The sequence below is a fragment of the Scyliorhinus torazame genome, chromosome 6 (genome assembly GCF_047496885.1).
Source record: "Scyliorhinus torazame isolate Kashiwa2021f chromosome 6, sScyTor2.1, whole genome shotgun sequence".
Lineage (NCBI taxonomy): Eukaryota > Metazoa > Chordata > Chondrichthyes > Carcharhiniformes > Scyliorhinidae > Scyliorhinus > Scyliorhinus torazame.
Genome location: NC_092712.1, coordinates 213,783,694 through 213,806,488, shown reverse-complemented (window position 1 = coordinate 213,806,488; position 22,795 = coordinate 213,783,694). Strand labels below are relative to the sequence as shown.

The 22,795-nt window shown below is 45.3% G+C and overlaps 1 protein-coding gene across 1 annotated transcript in view; it reads left to right on the top strand.

Annotated features, from left to right (window-relative positions):
- Positions 1 to 22,795, top strand: part of chn2 (chimerin 2) — a 401,316-nt gene that overhangs the window by 310,556 nt on the left and 67,965 nt on the right. The window contains 1 exon segment of the mRNA XM_072509387.1: positions 14,981 to 15,058. Within this exon segment, the coding sequence (XP_072365488.1) occupies positions 14,981 to 15,058 (78 nt within the window).

Genomic DNA, 22,795 nt, shown 5'->3' with positions numbered 1-22,795 from the left:
TTTTGGTTTACTCACTTTTGTTTTGCTTTGTTCAATTTTTATTACCTTTACATCGTTCAGGTTTTTTTTTATCAAGCAGAGTTGTTATCTATATTTCTCTCTTTCTCTCTCTCTCACTCTATTATGTATATATAATTTTCAGGATCATTATAATAGGTCAGATTAAATTGCAGTTGTGTAGTTTCATCAAACCCAATGGCAAAAGACACTTAGTTCTAAATACTTCCTGCCAGTTTGGGTGACAAGATCACTGGCCTGATACTGTGGATTCCTATTTTGGATAAATCAAATAACCAATTAAACTAAATCAAATAAACTGCGGGAACATTAAATGGGCAGCCTCTTAAGGGATACTGCCTGACACAAACAATACTGTGGTATTCCTAGCACATTTTAATTAAGGTTATTAATTAAAAGCTAGAAAGTGTAGATTGAACAGAAACTGTTTTCGTTCCAAATGATTAAGTGATAATCTTCTGTTGGTTTGGGACACATGAGGCATTCGTAAAGGTTTTACTATGGCTGTATGCCAGAGCAAGTGGGCCAAGGCTTTTGAACAGATGTTAATGTTTATGCAATAACATACCACATAACTGGATATTTTTACTGTTGTATCATATTTACTTATGAAAATAGCTGCTGTGCAATATCAATTTCCACCAATAGATACTGCTGTTCTGCAACCAAAGAGAGATGGGATTGTAGAGAAAATAAAATATTTGTTCTCCAGTTTCTGAGATCAATGTTTGAAATATTGTATTGAGACATTTTAAAAAAAAAAACTAGTTTTACTTCACATTTAGATTCCTTATATTTTATTATATGTCATTGATTACAACTTTTAAGTTTAAAAAAAAAAAAAAAATATTTGTAATGACATAATACACAAGCCTTGACTTGGCAGTTGAGCATTGCTCTATTTGTTGTATGTTTAATCTATCATTAATAGTTGAACAACAGAACCATGTCACTAATTCCCTCTAGTATGATTGACTTCACGTGCAGTGTTAAATGGGAAAAAAGATTCTCTTGTCTGCTTTTCTGTTCGTCACTGTGCAGTGACACCAATTGCATTACTGTGTATAATTAAATCACACGTCTAATGCCTCAATGCACATGCTTTTACACTATGCAGTGAACCAGGATATACTCTGGCTTGACGGAAAGGAGGAAGGAGGACGTGGTACGGTGTAAATGACAGTGTACAATTATGTTGCAGCTGATGGCCCATGGTTTCGCACAAATGCAGATTTCAGTCTTTGATCCATGATTAAGTTGTTCCACTTAGCACATTTGTAGTGTAATGTTATAGGATTTTGAAGATGCCCTCATTGTGAAGACAAGCCTTTATCTTCAATAAGGATTGTGTGATGGTTATCCTTACCAATGCCAGCATAGATACTTTGTTTGTGACACTTGCATTGTGAACACAAAGTCATGTAGGTTACTCCCTCAAGTTGACTCCCTCAAAACCTGATGCAGACCTGTTTGGCAGCTTCTGTCAGGTATGACGGTGGAAGTATTACTTTGTACAGATTGTTGATGGGTATCGAAGACCCCACCCAAAACGCACCTCATCCTCTTGTTTCCTCCAGTTGTTCAACATGCATGAGTTGAGTCTGGGAAATAGGTGGGTATCAGCAAACATTTTTATGACCTGGGGTTGAGACTTCATGGGACCTGGGAGTTCTGCTGTGCTCATCTGATGGTATGCCAACCAGGTAGGGAACCAAGTGTTCTGTGGAAAGTAAAGTTGAGGATTATCTTCCAAGGTCAGTCATGATCTAATTGAATGGCGAAGCAGACTTGACGGACCGAATGGCCTACTTCTGCCCTTACCTCTAATGTTCTTCCCGTCTTTGGTGGGTTAATTCAGTTGGCAGAACAGGACATTGGCAGGATTTTCGGTGGGAGACTATGTTCTCCCACCGAAGCTGAATTGCACCTGATGGGGAACGCAAATTTTTGCATGGCGAGGATTACGAGGAATTCCCCAGGGAATCGCGATATCGGCCAACATTTGGAGCGGGCAGCCCGATAGCGAGGTCCCACGGCTGGACCTCACCGCAACACAATTCAGCCCCCCACCCGGGATTTTCTATGTCACCCCCTCTCTCCTCACAGGGATGACCTGATCCCACCGCTATCCCCCTCCCCCAAGAGCCCCTAAATAAAGAGACCCCTCCCACAGAAGAGGGACCCCTGACAAGAAACTTGACAAGTGGCCGGCTATGAAACTAGGAGCAAGTTTATAAACTTCAAGCTTTGATTGATAGCTCATTGACCTCTTCAAGCAGAATTAAGTGTTTTCAAATCATCTCCCTTTACGTTTGGGTGACTTTGAAGTGGTCAGCTGTGAAACTAACAGCACTTAACTCCGTGGACCACCGGGCAGCACGGTGGCGCAGTGGTAGCACTGCAGTCTCACAGCGCCGAGATCCCAGGTTCGACCCTGGCTCTGGGTTACTGTCTGTGTGGAGTTTGCACATTCTCCCAGTGTTTGCATGGGTTTCGCCCCAACAACCCAAAGATGTGCAGGGTAGGTGGATTGAACACGCTAAAATTGTCCCTTAATTGGAAAAAATGAATTGGGAAATTTAAAAAAAAAAAAACTCTGTTGACCACAGAGATCCACAGCATCAAATGCACATTTGTCTGGACCAGCACCAACTCTCACCCATGTGATTCCCCGCCCAGAGGACCGGAGAGTCAAGAGGGCCAGGAGAATAAGGCACCAGCCCATTAATAGGATGCAAATAGTCTTCCCATTTGCACCCTCCCTTTGGTGGAGAGCACAAACTTCGATCCCGATGCCAGAGGGGGGCCAGAGTGTCGAAAACGGCTGCCGCTGGATTCTCCGATGCGTTCGGGATGTGAGGCAGAGAATCCATCCCATTGTGTGGTATTCTCTGAAAAAAATTTTGTTGAAATGTAATGGTTGAGACTCTCCATTTCTTAGACTAAATGTTGATGCAGAATTCGAGGAGTTCCACAACAGCAAAACTGGCGCCGCTTGGAACACAATCGATTCCAATAAGAAACGGTGCGAGATTCGCCGGGTTTGTGATTGACACTCAGGTGGCTGACAAGCTGTAGCCGCATATATACACCGCACTCCTCACACACATCATCCCAGCCAACAAGATGGCAGCAAAACGCACGGCCCACAGATTCACCGACGCTGAACTGGAGACCCTCCTGTACGCAGTGGGGGAGAGGAGGATGACCCTGTATCCCACCGGGAAAGAGGCTGCCCCCAGCCAGTGCCACAGCCGGAGCCCCCCCGCCTCCCCCCCCCCCCCCCCAACAACCTACAGCAGGTGGAGGTAGGAACACCCGTGGGGGCGGACAGTTGGAGAGCAAGCCAACCACAGGAACTAGCTGCTGTCCAGACGGGATTTGGGCTCCTGTAACGGACAGTCCTATTGATTGTGGAGGTGCAGTCGCAGAGCCAGGGACTGTATGAGGGGTTGTCGGCGAGCATCCAGCACCTGCCGGTGCAGTTTGAGGAGTCCAATCACATGCAGCAGTAGGAGGTGGTGCTGATCATGCGTGCCACGCAGGCCAACACCGTATGGGTGGCGTCGGCGGTGGAGGCATTGGGTGCGACGGTTTGGGCTACGAATCAACATGTCCAAGGCCTGGGGCACCTGTACGGGTACTGGCCGAGGCCCACGACAGGGTTACTGCCTCACAGGCAACCACTAGCCAGAGCCACCTGGACATAACAGCGGCGCTTCTGAGCATAGCCCAGTCACAGCGAGCCATGTCTGGGAATACCGGCAGCATGGCACTGGCCAACGTGGCACAGACACAAATAGAGGTGGCCCAGTCCCAGAGGGAGGTGGCGCAGTCACTGGCTGATGTGACATAAACCTAGAAAGTAGTGGCACTGTCAGTGGATGATGTGGAGATATCAATGACCGCGAGCGTGCGGACTCTGGCCGAGACAAGAGTGGACCTGCAGGTCTGGCAGCGGCAGGTGGCGGGGGAGCCTCGCCGGGGGGGGGGGTGGGGGTGGGGGGTAGCTCAGCTCAGCTCACACACACCCTCCCATGAAGTAGCCCAGGGGCCACCAAGCACCCCGAGGGAGGGGGAAGTGATGTGGCCCATGCCGATGAATCCCGCAGGGGAGGTGCCGGAACACAGCAGCATCTCAGACTCGTTCTCCCCAACCCCCCCGTCCCTCTTATCCCTGGTGCATCTGGTGGGCTGTGGGCAGAAAAGGGCTTTACCACGCCACCTGGGACAACGGAGCAACAGCCGGGCCCATCCCTGCCCGGTCGCCCAGAAGACGGCCACCAACAGGGACCCAGGTAGCACGATGGGAATCACAGCAGGCTGCCTCCACTCCTGTAATAATAATAATCTTTATTACTGTTACAAGTAGGCTTACATAAACATGCAATAAAGTTACTGTGAAAATCCCCATACTGTCAGGGAATCCACTTAGATGTAGCATTTGGGCCCGTAAGGCCAGAAATTTAGACACCAGTTAAGTTGGCACGGGTGCAGGGCACAGTTTAGTTATAGGGGCTAGGGCAAGTATATGTATGTATTTGTGCACATTGAACACCTGTTACCACTGTTGCAACCTGCCTCGGTGCTCGATCAGATGGGTGCGAGGGCTGGGCTGGGCTGGGCTGGTCAGCGAGGGGGTGTGGGGAGGGAATGGTCGGACGTTCTGGGTGCCCCCCCCCCCCCCCCCCCCCCCCCCCCCCCCGAGCCGACTGTGGTGATATGCATCACTTTGAATACACAAGGGGTTAATGTAAATACACTACAACTAAGTAAACACTAGAGGGAGCTCCAGAGACGCATGACATGCAGACATACAGCTAATGAACACATAGAATAGGACACGACCAATGGGCAGTCAAGACACCCAGTGGTGACACTACCACAAGGGGGCATTACACAACCCATATATAAGGACATGGCACAAATGCTCTGTCTCTTTCCACAGGCGACACTTCGAGCCTCGCATCCACCACGTGGCTTAGAGCAGACTGGTTAGTTAGATTGAGTTACTATAGCAAGATTAGCAGGAGAGTCGAACTCAGAGAACTGTGCTAATGGTTCAATAAATCACATTGAACTTACTTCAAAGTCTGGAGTATCTTTTGGTCAAAGCTGCATCGAGTTGCAGCCTGTGTTACATAACCATCCCCATAACCATCACCCCAGGAATCCAATAGGACCGTGTGTGATGGAATGGCCAGCTCGCAAAGTATAAGTTGCCCCGGGGAAATTTCTTGAGATATATGCAGGTCAGGGCATTTACTAGACAACAGGTGAGGGAATTTCCGTTGCTCCCGGCACAGGGGATACAGGACAGGGTGCTTTCAGGGGTGTGGGTCGGAGAGGGCAAGGTGTCAAAGATGTATCGAGAGATGAGGGAAGAGGGGGAGGAGTCGGTGGGCGAACTAAAAGGAAAGTGGGAAGAAGAATTAGGGGAGGAGATAGAGGAGGGTATGTGGGCTGATGCCCTAAGCAGGGTAAATTCCTCTTCTTCATGCGCCAGGCTTAGCCTGATTCAATTTAAGGTGCTACATAGAGCACACATAACGGGAGCAAGATTGAGCAGGTTCTTTGGAGTGGAGGACAAATGTGGGAGGTGTGGCGGGAGCCCGGCAAACCACGCACATATGTTTTGGGCGTGCCCGGCACTGGAAGGGTATTGGAAGGGAGTGACGGGAGTGATTTTGCAGGTGGTGAAGGCCCGGGTCAAACCAGGCTGGGGGTTAGCTCTATTTGGAGTTGCGGAAGAGCCGGGAGTGCAGGAGGCGAAAGAGGCCGACGTTGTGGCCTTTGCGCCCCTAGCAGCCCGGCGCAGGATCCTACTCATGTGGAAGGAGGCGAAACCCCCCGGACTGGAGGCCTGGGTAAATGATATGGCGGGGTTCATTAAACTGGAGCAGATAAAGTTTGCCTTGAGAGGATCGGCTCAAGGGTTCACCAGGCGGTGGCAGCCATTTCTCGACTACCTAGGGGAACGTTAGAGGGAAGACAGATGACCAGCAGCAGCAACCCAGGGGGAAGGGGGGGGGGGTTAGTTTAGTTTAGGTCAAAGATAAAGGGGTTTTGTTACTTGTGTATTGTTAAAAATTTCTGTATTGTTATTGTTGCGTTTGCTTTGTAAGAGGGGAAAAATTGTTGTTTGGGAAAAAAATTTCAATAAAACATATTTAAAAAAAAAAGGAATGGCCAGCTCGCATTCAGGGATCACCCAGCTGAACAGTGGAAAGTGGTACCATGTGCAGGAGTCAGACGCTGTCTAACAATGCAGAGCGCCACAGCTCATCGCAGAGTGGGTTGTCAACATCCTGCATCCCATGGACCATACCCGCTGTTACTGACAACCCAGGGCCCACACCCCGTAGTGCAGCAGGTATGTATCACTGAGGGAGCTGCGGGGAATGGGGGGGTGGGGGTGGGGGGGGGGGGGGGGGGGGAGTGTGGATGTGAGTGAGGGAGTGGGAAGTGGTGTTCATACCCCCACCCCCACAATTTTGTGAACCTGGAGGCGATCACAGCATCCTGTGTGCGTTGGCCCTGGTGCACACGTCGTGGGGCCTCCTTTGCCTGCCTGGGCCCATTCTCGCTCTCCCCTGCATCGTCCTCGTCGGACGAGGACTGGCTTTCCTCCTCCAGCACATCGCCCCTCTGCTGCGTGCTATTGTGGTGGACACAGCAGGCTGCCACTAAGTGGCCAGCCCTCTCGGCATCATACTGGAGGGCCCCTCCACAACAGTCCAGGTACCTGAACAGCATCTTCAGGAGGCTGAAGCACCACTCGATCACGCTCCTGGTTGCTGTATGAGCGTTGTTTTAGCAGGTCTCTACATCGGTCTGTGGCCTCCGGATCGGTGTCATCAGCCACGTCCGCAGCGGGTAACCCCTGTCACCCAGGAGCCAACCGTCCAGCCAGGGGGATGCGTCTCGAACATGTCAGGAATCGTCGAGTGTGCCAGGATGAAGGCATCGTGCACACTGACCGGTTGAATAAGCTGCAGCTGAAGGTTACATATCAGCTGTACGTTCATCAAGTGGAAACCTTTTCGGTTTGTGTAGAGCGGTTCGTCATCTGCAGTTGCTTGTATGGGGACATGAAACCCGTCGATCAGGGGCGGCATGGTGGCACTGTGGTTAGCACTGCGGCCTATGGTGCTTAGGACCCGGGTTTGAATCCCGGCCTGGGTCACCCTGGACCTGTGGCATTCCATCAATGGCGACGAACCCCGCTGCCCGGAATCCAGGTGGGCTTGGTCCACATTGAAATGGATGTATTGAGCCGCCTGGCCATATAGGGCCTCTGGGACGGTGCGGATGCACCTGTGCACCGAGGTTTGTGAGATCCCTGGCAGGTCCCCACTCAGTGCCTGGAAGGACCCTGTGGCGTAAAAGTTCAGGGTGACGGTTACATGGTGGCCACCCATTCCCCCACGATGTCAGGTGCGCCATGATCTGACAGGTATGTTGCACTGTCTCCCTGCTCAGCCGCCTCACCCACATGGTCCTCCCCGTCCACACAAACCACCTTCCCTATGGACACTGTTATGGGCCAGGGTTTAGGGAACTCCAAAGTGTATCATGGAGATCACCTGTCTAACAACTTTTAATAGATTGTGGTATGGGGAGCACACGGCCCACTCTACAGGTGTGGTACAGCAGAAATGGAAGAGTATTTTTTAAAGCAAAACAATGTTTATTCTATGAACTCAAGTTAACCTTTTTAAGACATACAGTGAACATCTTAGCAACGATTAATTCAAATACACCCCCCAAAGACTACAACACTAAGTAATGCGTACGCTGTCCTTTTAACATCCAGAAGACTTAAAAAAAACATAGGGCGAGATTCTCCACTCGCGCGCCGGTTGGGAGAATTGCCTGGGCCGCCAAAATTTCCCGGGACTCCGGTCCGACGCTCTCCCGCGATTCTCCCAAGCGGCGGGAACGGCCCCGTTGAGTTCCGCAGGCCGGAGAATCGCTGGAGATACCCAAAATGGCGATTCTCCGGCACCCCCGCTATTCTCAGGCCCGGATGAGCTGAGCGGCCAGGCAAAAACGGCGGGTTCCCCCCCGGCACCGTCCACAACTAGCCGCTGCCGTCATGAACGGTGCGTGAACGCTGGGGGGTGGGGGGGATCCTGCACCAGGGGGTACCTTAAATGTGACATGGCCCGCGATCGATGCCCACCGATCGTCGGGCCGTCCTCTCTGAAGGAGGACCTCCTTCCTTCCGCAGCCCCGCAAGATCCGTCCGCCATCTTCTTGCGGGGTGGACTTAGAGAGGACGGCAACCCGCGCATGCGCGGACGACGCCAGTTATGCGGCGCCGGCCGCGTCATCTATGCGGCGCCGCCTTTACGCGGGCGACAAGGCCTGGCGCGTGTAGGTGTCGGGCCCCGATCCTAGCCCATTGTCAGGGCCTGAATCGGTCGGGATCGGGGCCGTTTCACGCCGTCGTGAACCACTTCGGCACGGGAGCGGAGAATCACGCCCATAACCTTTAACAGAAGCACGTTAGGTTAAAGTCACTACTCGGAACATTTATAATTCTGAATTCACCAAATGATCAAGAGACAGTCTTTTCATGGCAGAGAGATCAACAGTGCACCTGCTCTGTCTGGCTTCAGCTCCAACACTGAAAATGAAACTAAAACACGCCCTGCAGCATGCTCAAAAACGAAAGTTAAAAGCTGAGGGACAGCCCAGCTCCACCCACACTCTGACATCACTGATAAACACCCATTTCTTAAAGGTACATTTCTTAAACACCCATTTCTTAAAGGTACTCTCACATGACAACACTAACCCAAACTCCATCTGGAGCCTCTGCCTCTCACTTAACAGCCCCTCCTCTGGCACAGTTACCTCAGAGTACCTCCGATCCACACTCAAAATCTCATCTACCAACCTTGCTCTCTCCCGCTCCAGCCTCTCCCTGAGCATCTGAATCTCAATAAATTCCCTCCCAAACTACCGCCTTGAGTACCTCCCACAGCATGGCAGCGGTGATCTCCCTCATGTCGTTCAACTCCACATAGCCCCGGGTGGGAGCTTCGCCCACTCACAAAGCCCTTCATCCACCAACAGTCCCACATCTAAACTCTACTGCGGCTGTTGGGCCTCTCCGTGAACTATCCGCAAATCCACCCAATGTGGTCCCCGCCTGAGGCTTCTGACTTCCCCTCACCCCTCCAGTCCACCCCTTGGCCAAATCCTCCAAGGCCTCTTTCCTCTGCTGCTAGAATTTATGATTCAAAACTCCACCAGCTGCTCTGTTGAACACTGATTAGCAGCGCTGCCCCCTTGCCATCCGCCACCTTCACCTGTGGCGCACCATCAAAGCTTTCCTGCTCCAGCTGCTCCCCCTTTCTCGTGGCATTCGTCTGCTGATCCATACACCAGCCTCACCAGAGGAGTATTACCTTCCCTGGGCACTCATACCTTTTGTCCTCAAATAGTACATCATTCGGGTGGGGAAAGGGCCGGAAAAAAAACACCTTGAGTGGGAGCCACTAAATGTTTGACCACTCACTCCATGGCCACCACCGGAATCCCATATCTTTCAGTTCTCCCATCCAAGTACTAACCAGGTCTGAATCTTCTTAGCTTCTGAGATCGGGCACTTTAGGCTAGTATGGCCAAATGCTGACACTTTCAATTCTGAGGAAAATCTTAATCTTTGCCTTTGCTCTTTAACCATCTAATCACATGGCCACATTCTCCTTAGTTTCATGTGTCAAATCTTTGGAAGTTGTCTTTTACATGGCACCTTATCGGATATTTTCAAGGTTTATAAAGAACTTATTCATTAAATTTCCTCTATCTTTCCTCTCTGATATATCTTCAAAGAATCCTAAATGTTTGGATAAGTACAGAGTGCCTTTTAGAAATCAATTTTTGATACGCTCATGTTGTTTTGCGTAGTTGGCCAGTTTATCCGATATTAAAACCTCTAGTAATTTACTGAGAATTGAAGGAAGAGTTTAGGAAGTAAAATTCAACTTCAGTGAGAACACAAAATGGACTGAAAGGGAAAGTAAAATCCTGAGAGGCCATCTGGAAAACATATCAACAGAAGCAAGCTGAACAGATGGCCTGCCATCTGTTTTTCCAATGGCTTGTGAATGTTTTGCTGCTTCAAGAGGGGCACTGGACTTAGCTCTGTGGACACTGCTTGCAGGGGAGTGATAGGTTTGTTCGATTGGCATCTTCATTACCTCATAATAATCTCAGAGTTCGTTGAGTTGTTTCAATGCATGTGCGTATATTTACAGTGTGTAGTGGATACATTTCTTTGTGATTGATACAATGAATGGTTGTGATTGATTGGTAGCTTTATGGAAGGTAAGAAGGGAGGTATATTTCAAATGGAACATTGAATGGCAGCCAATTATTTTGATTTCCAACTTGGGCTAGGGTTTACCCCGATCCACGACTCCAGTGAGCTGCCATGAACCATGTCAACTGGCATAATGAGACCGATGCTATCAAGGTCGCCGGTGGGATGGGGGTGTTTGAAATGCCCACCCCCACAAAGGAGCCAGCAAATGAGGGCTGCATGTTGCCACACTACCCAATCCTTTATCCCACAATGGCAAAAATTGCCAGTAACATGAATGGGGGAGGAAGCCTGAATCTGGTCCCATCCACCGTTTTTAAAGGTTTCCTTCCTTGGTCTGACTCGACAAATATCCGAGCCTTTGTGTCCTCCTCACAATTTGCTTTATTTTGTATTGGCAGCAACACACTCGGTTCTTTCTTTCATGTTATTAATATGGATCATAAATATTTGAGGGCCCAGCACTGATCCCTGTGGCACTCCGGTGGTTACAGTTTGCCAACCTAATAATGACCAATTTATCCTGACTCTGTTTCTTTTAGTTAGCCAATCATCTATCCATTGTAAGAGTCCTGCCTGTTATTTTCTTTGTTCCCATTTATTTTATTTTATTATGTTTGGTCTGTGGACCCATAATCGGGATGTATCTATAAGCAGAAGATTCAGAGTTGGAGTAGCCTACTTGCCAGGGCATTGTGCTCCCAGGTTTTGTATTTTGGATGGGAGAAGCCAGGCTGTCCGACGCCAAGTGGATCTTAGGAATCAGTTTTGGAGGAATTCTGTTCGATTGGTTAACTGGAAACCAGAGGATTGGCCAGGGGCAGTGTTCTGACTGACAACGATCAGTGATTGGTTCCTGTGTGATGTTCTCTGAGACAACTGAGCATAAGTGTTTAGACATTGGAAGGAGAAGGAACGCTCTCTCTCTCTCTTGCTCTATTGATCTAAAACCAGTGAGTACCTGGCACATTTGTGCTGTGAACTTGAAATGATGTGGTGCCTGCAGAGAAGTAGAAGTAGCTTACATCAACACTGCAATGAAGTTACTGTGAAAAGCCCCAAGTTGCCACATTCCAGTGCCTGATCGGGTACACAGAGGGAGAATTCAGAATGCCTAAATTACCTAATAGCTCACCTTTCAGGGTTTGTGGGAGAAAGCAAGCACCCGGAGGAAACCCACACAGACATGGGGAGAACGTGCAGACTCCGCACAGACCAAAGCCGGGAATCGAACCTGGCACTCTGGAGCTGTGACGCCACAGTGCTAACCACTATGTTACCATGCGGCCCAGAAGGAGGCAGTACCAAAATAAAAGCCTGAATTTCAGAAAGACATTAACTGTAAGTCATCCCAGGGCATGAGAGATCTTTATTCTTTTATTTAATTAATATTTTCTTTACATTTCCACCACCCTTTCCCCTCTGTTGTTTGTGTGTGTGTGCGCGTGTGTAGAGAGTGAGGCGAGTTAGGAAGGGACGGGTTGGGAAAGAGGTATTAGATAGTCAGTTACATTTTCTGTCTGTTTAATTATGATACTGTACGTAATAAAAGATTACTTGTGTTTTAAAGTTTTAAAAACCTGGTGGCTGCAATTAATTTGGCTCAACCAAGGACCTCGGGTATTTTGTTTTAATATAAATTTAGAGGACCCAATTCATTTTTTCTAATTAAGGGGAAATTTAGCATGGCCAATCCACCTACCTTGCACATTTTTGGATTGTGTGGGTGAATCCCACGCAAACACGGGGAGAATGTGCAAATTCCACACAGACAGTGACCCAGAGCTGGGATTGAACCTGGAACCTCTACGCCATGAGGCAGCAATGCCAACCACCGTGCTGCCCTGGGCCTCGGGTATTTTAAATAGAATCTAATTTCATCTGTGTTGCGACTCTGGGTCAATTGGGTCTGGAATTGACCGTGCACTAGTCCAGGGTGTCGTGCTAATATATTACCCCCAAAACTATGATTTCTTATCTTATGCAGTAACCTTTTACGTGGAACCTTATCAGATATCTTTTGGAAATACAAATATACTACATCCACTCATTCCACTTTATCCACCCTGCTTGTTATACCCTCAAGGAGCTATATTTTGTGGTGGACAACTCATTTATATATATATATGTGGATTTAACCATGATGCAGCGCCTGATGACTGATGTCTCAGTTTTGAATGCAGCATAAATAGAAGCCGCCCAACATTTAGGCGTTCTTGTGGATTCTGAGACCTCTGCATGCAAGAACAGCAGTGCAGTCATGCATGCTCAGACTTCCGTCACCGTGACTGTAAATACTGTTGCTGAAAGGGGTTCAGAGCAGTTAGTTACTCTTGCCTCTTACAGAATGCTAGGAGTACTGAGATACCACCAGGGTGGAAAGGCAATGGCTCCATAGCACGCAAACTTGCTATACCCTCTCAAGATGACGGTGTTTGTGCTCTTACCACTGTCACTCCACCAGTGCCCTTCCTATTATCTGTCGACCAGCCAGCCCAAACTCCTGTAACTCATGCTGAGATGGTACAGATTCCCATAACTGCTTGAGATCAGCTTGGAAGGCCATCCACAGCCTTCCTCACTGAAAGATAGCTACCTTACACCAGCCCTACTGCAGTTGGTGGAGTAGGACTGTGTAGGAGCAGCAGTTCAGGCAGGCACTAAGGGAATGCACAAGAACAATAGTTCATGTTTGCAAACGTTATGACATGGTTGATTTATATATTTGGTTTCTAAAATTTGTTTTTTAATTTTATTTTTGTATTAGGGACCAGCGAACATTGTGTAAGAATGGAAGGTCAAGAATAGGATTGTTGGTGAAATGGGGCCTGGGCATGGGTGCATTGGTTTTGTAGTCCAATAATTTTTTGGATGGTCTAGCCCAGTTAGAATGGCGTTGTCTAGGTTGCCTTTGTCCTTCCTCCTCCTTTTCCTCAGCTGCTCGCTCAATTGCTGTGCCCTCATGATGGTCAGGTCTTTTTCAAAATTCATTTATTATTCAGGTTCGATCCCAGCTTGGGTCACTGTCTGTGCGGAATCTGCATGTTTTCCCCATGTCTGCGTGGGTTTCTTCAGGTGCTCCGGTTTCCTTCCATGAGTCCCGAAAGATGCGCTGTGAGGTAATTTGGACATTCTGAATTCTCCCTCAGTGTACCCGAACAGACGCAGAATGTGGCGATGAGGGGCTTTTCACGGTAACTTTGTTGCAGTGTTAATGTAAACCTACTTGTGACAATAAAGATTATTAAAAATTTTAATTCAGAAGCTGGTGGTGAGCTATTTTCTTGAACTGCTGCAGCCCCTGTCGTATAGGTACATTCATTGTTAGGGAGGCAGTTTGAAGATTTTGACCCAGGTTGTGCAAACTTGGTGTTTTGTGTGCTCCACAATCCACCATGGAATCTGTGGATCCAGGAGAAAATAATAATTTGGCTCAGAAAGCTTGAGGTTAAGGATGAAATGTAAAATGTGTATCGAAATCTAGTTTCATTCTGATATGTTTTGTACCTAACATTAGTGTCAACCCTTTGGATGCATTTAGATCTGTATGTTATACTGGGTTAGAAAAGACAAATATACATACATGACATAAGATACCTTATTTCCTAGAGCCAAGAATGTTATAGTCACAATAGTTTTATATGTCGCTTTTCAAAATTTGCTGTAGTTCTACTATTTGATTTTTAAGCAAGTACACAGACACTTTGTGCATGGCGACTTTTATATGGTGATCCTGATGAAATGTAACAGATTTCTGTTTTTGCATTAAATTTCGATTTTAGTTTTAGGATAGGATTCACATAATTTGTTAAAATAATTGGATTACATTGTAACACTATATGCAGAATTGCATTTTTAAACTGGAAGGTGACTCTCAAACTGTTGTAGAGTCTTGTAAATGATACTGGTGTCATTTTGCGTGATAGAAAAAAGAGCTTGCATACTCCAAGATTGGATTTTTTTCCTGCACTTTAATCTCTCAGCACCATAGAAGGTCTTGCAACTTCTGGTCTGATTTGCTGTGTAATTGAGTGCAGGATCTGACCAGTGTTGTTTGAGCTAGTTTCTTTAATGTGGTACCGTGCAGAATGGATCGGTCCTTTGAAATATGCTGTGGTCTCGGGGTGCAGAGCTACTACTCCCTGCCTAAAGTTTCTCTAGCGTCTGTCTCGAAACCGTTGCCACGGTTTTGCAGGGTTTATGAATGTGAGCTTTTGTCTGCAGCACACGTCTGCCTTGAGTGCTCACACAGGCCTTTGCTAAGGCTCATTCAGATGCAGAAACCTCTTTCATCGCACAAGACAGCCCATTCAAGTCACATGCCTGAGGTCTCAGCTGAATGAAGTGCAGCTGCTGCCACTTTGGTTGCTAACATTAGAGACTGTTTGACAAAACTTGAGGACGTTATAACTTCACAACTCAGAGGACAGAGAACATATTTGGGACCTTAACACCATGCCGTCTCAGAAATTGGGGCTTGAGAGTGAACAGACCTGTCCTCCTGTTATGCACAAAACCAAAAAGGACAAGAATCATCAAGAATTGCTGGCTGTGGCATTAGGGATGAAAGTGGGTAGAAGGAATACAGTGTTATGGCGACCTCTGAAACTTTTTGCCTATTCACAGATCACCTCACTTGTCAGAAGAGCTGCCTTGAAACAAAGTGAGAACCATTTCAATTATGAAAAAGCTCACAATTTTAAGGTAAGATTGACTTTAAAATTTTTGTTATTAAAACACGCAAGATTGGAATTATTTGTAATTGGCAAATGCTCCAAGGTTAACCTTATTGCTGCTAAACGTAATTGAATGTTACTAATGTAGTGTGAAGGAAAGTTTGTAGAACTGCTATCACTTTCACTTCAGGTTAGCATGTTTAAATGAAACAATGTAGGACACTCAGAAATGTGACTATTTAAATTTACTTAAACTCTTTAAACATTCATAAAATTCCAGATATGCATTGTTTTATCTTTGATGATATACTTCTGAATTTTCGGTCAGTTTTCTGTTTTATTGCTTGCTATTTAACTGCTCTTTAGCTGAATCTAATTAAAGATGGATTGATAGAAAATTCTCCGATCAGCAGTGTTCCGCAACAGAAAGTTGCAAAGCAATGTAGTTATACTGATGTTTGATTGAGGTTCCTACAATTACTACATCTCTTACTAACTGCTATACATACTATACCATCAGTACTAATTAGCTTTGTTAGATACATTAAAAATGAAAGCCACATAGTCCCACAGGACCATAGGCTGTTCTCCCCTTCAAGAGAAAGGGAGAGCTGACTGGTGGTGATTTAACCCAGGGTAACCGTACCTCAGGCGAGGTACAACGTTGCGAAGGCAGGGCTTTGGTACGGGAATTGAACCCATGATGTTCGAGTCGCTCTGCATCACGAACCAGCCATTCGGTTAACCCATCTCCCAAAACAATGGTGAACAACGTGGGGCTACATTATTCCAGTTGTGGCAACACCTAACATTTTCTTCAACAGTCTAGCAAACGTTATAGCTAATGATTAAAATGAGTATCACTTGCTAATGTTAAATTAAAAACTATACAAGTGTTGCACTTAATTTGTTAATTCCTTCAATCATGTTTCATGTTCACCACAAGTTGCACACCAACTGGAAATGGTGAGGGTTGGGATATTGATCTCCAATTAGCCTCACTGCTGCTCTAAACTAACTATTACTAAATGGATGAGAACTACTGAGGAGTGACTCTCCTTTCCGTAGTCTATTTTTCCCTTGGGGAAAGTTGATGACCTTAGTTGACATTTGCTCATAATCATGTGACTGAAATTGAGAATTCAGTGGTGTAAGCAACTTTGGACTACACCTTATTCCTACCACACCTATGTGCTAATTTTGTCCTCCAATGCATTGTGCTATTGTACTTCCCTTTTAAAATAGAAACAAGCAACAAGATAATCATGGGTGTGCATTCGTGAGAAGCTTACCTTTTATTTAAACTGTTGACATTTGGCAGCTCGAATTTCAACATGCTTGTATTTGTTATGGGCCAGGGTTTAGAGAACCCCAAAGTGTATCATGGAGTTCACCTGACCCACAACTTTTAATAGATTGTGATATGGGGAGCACAAGGCCCACTCTACAGGTATGGTACAGCAGAAATAGAAACATTTTTTTTTAAGCAAAACAATGTTTATTCTATGAACTCAAGTTAACCTTTTTTAAAAATAGTAAACATCTTTGCAACCATCAATTCAAATACAACCCCCAAAGAATACAACACTAAGTAATCCTTAATAACTTCCCAAACAACATCCAGAAGACAAAAGAAACACCTTTTAACACTACTGAGAACATTTATAATTCTTTAGATTACAGAGAGAGACTCTAATACACCTTCTGGCTGTGACTGCAGCTATCCAGCTCTGAAAACGAACTAAAACACACCCTGCAGCAAACAGCCTAAAACGAAAATGAAACGCTGACAGACAGCCCAGCTCCAACCACTCTCTGACATCACTACAGTAATAAACACCCATTTCTTAAAGCTACTCTCACTACAGCTACTTATATACACACCCATTTATAAACACCCATTTCTTAAAGGTACCCTCACATGACATTGTATTAAGTATAATGTATTATGAAGTACTCCTAAACCATGATGCAGCATAGTATCACAGCTCAAAAGACCAGTTAACCCATTGAGTCTGTGCCAGCATTTTGCTAAAGCTATCACATAGCTCCCCTGCTCTAATGAAGTAAGTGTGTAATAAAGCAATTATTTATCCAGTCATCCTTTTGGACAATAAGTGAAGAAGTGTACTGTGTATTTGTTCTAACTGAGAAATTTCAACTGAACTATGGTTAACCAACTCCTCGTGTTTGAATGGTCTCATTCCTTGTATTTTAAGTAGTGTATGGTCAGCATACTTCTTTTGCCTGAATCAACTCATTTTGTCAGTGCAACAGTTCTAGCCACATGTAAGGGTTTGGGGATTGTATGAGAATTGCTAACATTTGAGTGTCGATTTAGAAAATTAAATCTTGCTACATTTGCTGGAAAACTTTTAGTTCTTAGTTCTTCCATTAATTGTTTATAAAAGTAAACATTGTCAATGTAGAGTGATTTCCTGGTGTACACGAAATTTTAATCAATATATTTGATCTTCTGCATTATTTTGTTATTCATATTGTGCGCTCCTCAAAGGGTTTTGTGAACATTCTGGCCACAACCAGACTTGGTGTTTTGGGAAAGGAAGCAAACATTTTCAATTATGCAAGGTTATTTCTAGAGCATGGAAATATTGTGTCTTGCTCTATCTTTAAACAGTTGCAGAGTCAATTCAATCTTGAAATAAAACAGCATTACATTTTGCTTTGTACACACTGAAAATGTCGATGAATTGTAAATGAATGTCTTCATATAATGAACCAGAAATTATCTGCAAATATGTCTTCATGGCAAACTTGCAGCACGTTAATCTAATGTTATTAGAGAGCCGAGAATGTAATAACTTAATGACTCAGTTCAGAATCAGCAGGAATTTCAGGTTAGTGAATCATTTGCCTTATAATTTTATAATGCCAGCATGTCATGAATTTCTTAAGACTGCCTGATTGCATTGTGTAGTGTCTGCTGAATTGACAGTCATCCTCTGTCAGCTAAAATTATGTAAGTTACTGTTTTCAAAATATAGATGTAATTTTGCACATCATTAATATTATGCTTATTTGTAGTAGCATGCTCCATTCCACAGTGCCAACTACATCTTTAAATAGCTGCAACTAAGAATGAATGTACTATGTTACTCTGATAAGGATATGCATTGTTGGATGGTTAGTGTTTCACCCTCAGTTTTGATCATAAATGGAACTACCAAAGTAGAATAATGTGCAGCAGATTAGCTGCTCAATGAAGCATCAAGTACAGTAGACCCAGAAAAAATTAACCAGTCCAGCTTTTCAAGTTTTACTCAATATTCAAATGTTAAGCATGAACATTTTCCAAATTCTTTCTTTCACACCAAATCTTACAGGAATAGACTCTGTGCAAAGTTTCAAGTATGTCTCTTTGTTCTATTAAAACAAAAACAGAACATTCAGGAAATTCCCAGCAGATAAGTTTGTTCACATTTTTTGAATGGATAAAATATTCTGGTGATAGGTTCCACCCTAAACTTGTCTTTTGCTTTCAGATGCTAATTACTTGCTGCACACGTTCAACGTTTGTGTTCTTGTTTCAGAGTTTTAGCATGCAGTACGGTCTTTAGTCGGTCATTAAGCATTCAGTTCATTTTCTAGACGGCAATGGCACTTTGCCAATATTAATGTTTGCAAAGATGTATTCATGAAGAATTTAACAGTGACACTGCAACCACACCTCAGAATGTTGGACTTTTTAAATAAGAGTTGCAAATTCAAACCCAACATTAGTGCACAGTTGAACAGATTTTAACTATAATGTGGAGATGCCGATGTTGGACTGGGGTGAGCACAGTGAGATGTCTTACAACACCGTGTTAAAGTCCAACAGGTTTGTTTCAAACACTAGCTTTTGGAGCACTGCCTCTTCCTCAGGTGAATGAAGAGGAATGTTCCAGACACATATATATAGACAAAGTCAAAGATGCAAGACAATGCTTTGAATGCGAGCATTTGTAGGTAATTAAGTCTTTACTGATCCAGAGATAGGGGTGGATGTGTTAGGCAGGTAGGGTCGATGTGGACTGCACTCGATGCAGGGAAGCTAGAAACAGACGTCTAACACTGGAGAAGATCCAACACTGTTTTATTCAACGATAGAACTGATATACATATTCAGCTGTGGGTCGACACTATACTGAACTGACTGAAGACCTTTTAGTAGCCTGATCAGACTTACTAGCTACCGCATGGTGTTTGCACTTGCTAGCTCGTGGACTCTGACTGTCTCAGTGGCTGGGCCCGAGACACGGGAAACCTAGTGCCCTCTGGCTTTATAGTGGTATTGTCCTGTCTGGTGATTGGCTGCACTGTGTTGTGTGCTTTCTGGTCATCCTGTGTGTCAATCACTGCCTGTCTGCATCTCATTATATACATGAGTGGATATTATGACAGGGGTAACCCCAGGTTAAAGAGGTGTGAATTGTCTCAAGCCAGGACAGTTGGTAGGATTTTGCAAGTCCAGGCCAGATGGTGGGGAATGAATGTAATGTGACGTGAATCCAAGGTCCCGGTTGAGGCCGGACTCGTATGCGTGGAACTTGGCTATAAGTTTCTGCTCAGCGATTTTGCGTTGTCGCGCGTCCTGAAGGCCGCCTTGGAGAACGCTTACCCGGAGATCAGAGGCAGAATGCCCTTGACTACTGAAGTGTTCCCCAACTGGAAGGGAACATTCCTGCCTGACGATTGTCGCGCGATGTCCGTTCATCCGTTGTCGCAGCGTCTGTATGGTCTTGCCAATGTACCACGCTTCGGGACATCCTTTCCTGCAGCGTTGGCCAAGTCGCACGAGTATGTACTGTGTACCTGGTGGGTGGTGTTGTCACATGTAATGGTGGTACACATGTCGATGATCTGGCATGTCTTGCAGAGATTGCCATGGCAGGGTTGTGTGGTGTCGTGGTCGCTGTTCTGAAAGCTGGGTAGTTTACTGCAAACAATGGTTTGTTTGAGGTTGCGCGGTTGTTTGAAGGCAAGTAGTGGGGGTGTAGGGATGACATTGGAAAGATGTTTATCTTCATTGATGACGTGTTGAAGGCTGCGAAGAAGATGTCGTAGTTTCTCCGCTCTGGGGACGTACTGGACGACAAAGATTACTCTGTCGCTTGTGTCCTGTGTTTGTCTTCTGAGGAGGCCGGTGCGTTTTTTTGCTGTGACGCATTGGAACTGTCGATCGATGAGTCGAGGGCCATATCCCATTCGTAAGAGGGCATCTTTCAGCATCTGTAGATGTCTGTTACGTTCCTCCTCGTCTGAGCAGATCCGGTGTATACGGAGGGCTTATCCATAGGGGATGGCTTCTTTAATGTGTTTAGGGTGGAAACTGGAGAAGTGGAGCATCGTGAGGTTATCCGTGGACTTGCGGTAAAGCGAAGTGCTGAGGTGACAGTCCTTGATGGAGATGAGTGTGTCCAAGAATGCAACCGATTTTGGAGAGTAGTCCATGGTGATTCTGATGGTGGGATGGAACTTACTGATGTCATTGTGTAGTCGTTTCAGTGATTCTTCGCCATGGGTCCAAAGGAAACAAATGTCATTGATGTATCTGGCGTATAATGTCGATTGAAAGTCCTGTGCGGTGAGGAGGTCTTGTTCAAACTTGTGCATGAAGATGTTGGCATGCGGTGCGAGTTTGGTCCCCATGGCTGTTCCGTGCATTTGGATGAAGAACTTGTTGTCGAAGTTGAAGACGTTGTGATCCAGAATGAAGCGAATGAGTTGCAAAATTGCGTCTGGAGATTGGTAGTTGTCGGTGTTGAGTACTGAGGCTGTTGCAGCAATACCGTTTTCATGGGGAATGCTGGTGTAGAGTGCCGAGACGTCCATTGTGATGAGGAATGTTCCTGGTTCAACTGGTCCATGGGTGCGGAGTTTCTGTAGGAAGTTCGTCGTGTCGTGACAGAAGCTGGGCATTCCTTGTACGATGAGTTTCAAGATGCCCTCGATGTAGCCAGAGAGGTTCTCACATAGGGTCCCATTGCCTGATACGATAGGACGGCCTGGTGTGTTTGCCTTGTGTATTTTCGGGAGGCAGTAGAGATCTCCAACTCGGGGAGTACGTGGGATGAGAGCACGTAGAGTGCTCTGAAGATCTGGATCCAAGGTCTTGATCAGTCTGTTGAGTTGGCGGGTGTGTTCCTTGGTCAGATCTGTGGGTAATTGTCTGTAGTGTTCCTGGTTGTTGAGTTGTCGGTACACTTCTTTGCAGTAGTCCGTAGATTTTAACTAGCCAATGAGGTTTGTAATGAAGCTACTGGGTGGAACAATATAGAGGGTTTGTATTCTCCATCTCGCGGAAAGGTAGTGAACCATAGAATCCGTCTGAACCAGTCCGACACACCAATTAACACCATGTATCGACAAGTCACAGGAGTACTTATGATAGTAATTGTGTTTGTCTTCCCAGCTGAAGTATTATAGGGGTATGAGGAGAGGAAGCGGTAATACTAAAGCAGGAGAAAAGGTAGGAACTATTGAAGACTACCAAAACGTTTCTCAATGAAAATGGACTATGAAGCCAAATTGAAACTAGAATACATCGATGGTGATTTTATTTCACAAAACTGTGACATATGGATTTTTGTGCAGGTCAATTTTGTGCAGGTCAATGTAAGGTCATTCATTTTGGACTAAATATGGATAGATCATAGTTTTTCTTTAAATCGTGGAAAGCTTGGAATGGCGGCGGTCCCAGGAGGAATAGGAGTCTAAATACACAGATCACCAAAATGTTAAAGTAAGCTACAAACATTAATCAGAAAGGTTAATGAAGTGTATCCTTTATAAATTAGAGGGCTAGAATATAAAGAGGAGAAAGTTGTACTTGTGCTTTACAAACACTTGATTAAAATTAGTTAGTGTTCTGGCCAATATTTATCACTCAGTCAACATCATGAAAAAACAATTATACGAATTAGGCCTTTCGAGCCTGCTCAGCCATTTAATAAGATCATGGCTGATCTGATAGTAACCTCAACCCCACATTCCTTCCCACCCCCAAAAACCTTTAATCTTGTAAATCAAGAATCTACCTAGCTCTGCCTTAAAAATATTCAAGGATTCTGCTCCCACCGCCTTTTGAGGAAGAGAGTACCAAAGATTCATGACCCTCTGAAAGGCAAACTTCTCCTCATCTTTGTCTTAAATGGGCAACACCTTATTTTTAAACAACTTCCCCGAGTTTTAGATTCTCCCACAAAAGAAAATGTCCTCTCCACATTCACCCTGTCAAGACCTCTCAGGATCTTAAAGATTTCAATCAAGTCACCACTCCGTGAAGGCAAACCTAACCTTTCCTCAGAAAACAACCCAACCATTCCATGTATGAGTTTAATAGACCTTCTCTGAACTGCCTCGAACACATTTCCTTAAATAAAGAGATCAGTACTGTACGCAGTACTCCAGATATGTTCTCACCATTGAAGCATAAACTCACTATTTTTGTAATCAATTCCCATCACAAATTATAATCTATTAACTTTGCTAATTACTTACTGTACTTCCATACTAGCCTTTTTTGATTCACGCACAAGGATACCCAGATCTTTATGAATATCAGAGCTCCGTAATCTCTCACCATTTGGATAACAAGTTTATTTTTTATTCTTCCTGTCAAAACGGACCATTTCACATTTTCAACATTATATTCCATGTGCCAGATCCTTGTCCACTCACTTAACTTATCTATGTCCTTTCGTTGCCTCCTTGTGTCCTTTTCACAATTTACTTTCCTACTTATCTTTGTGTCATCAACATA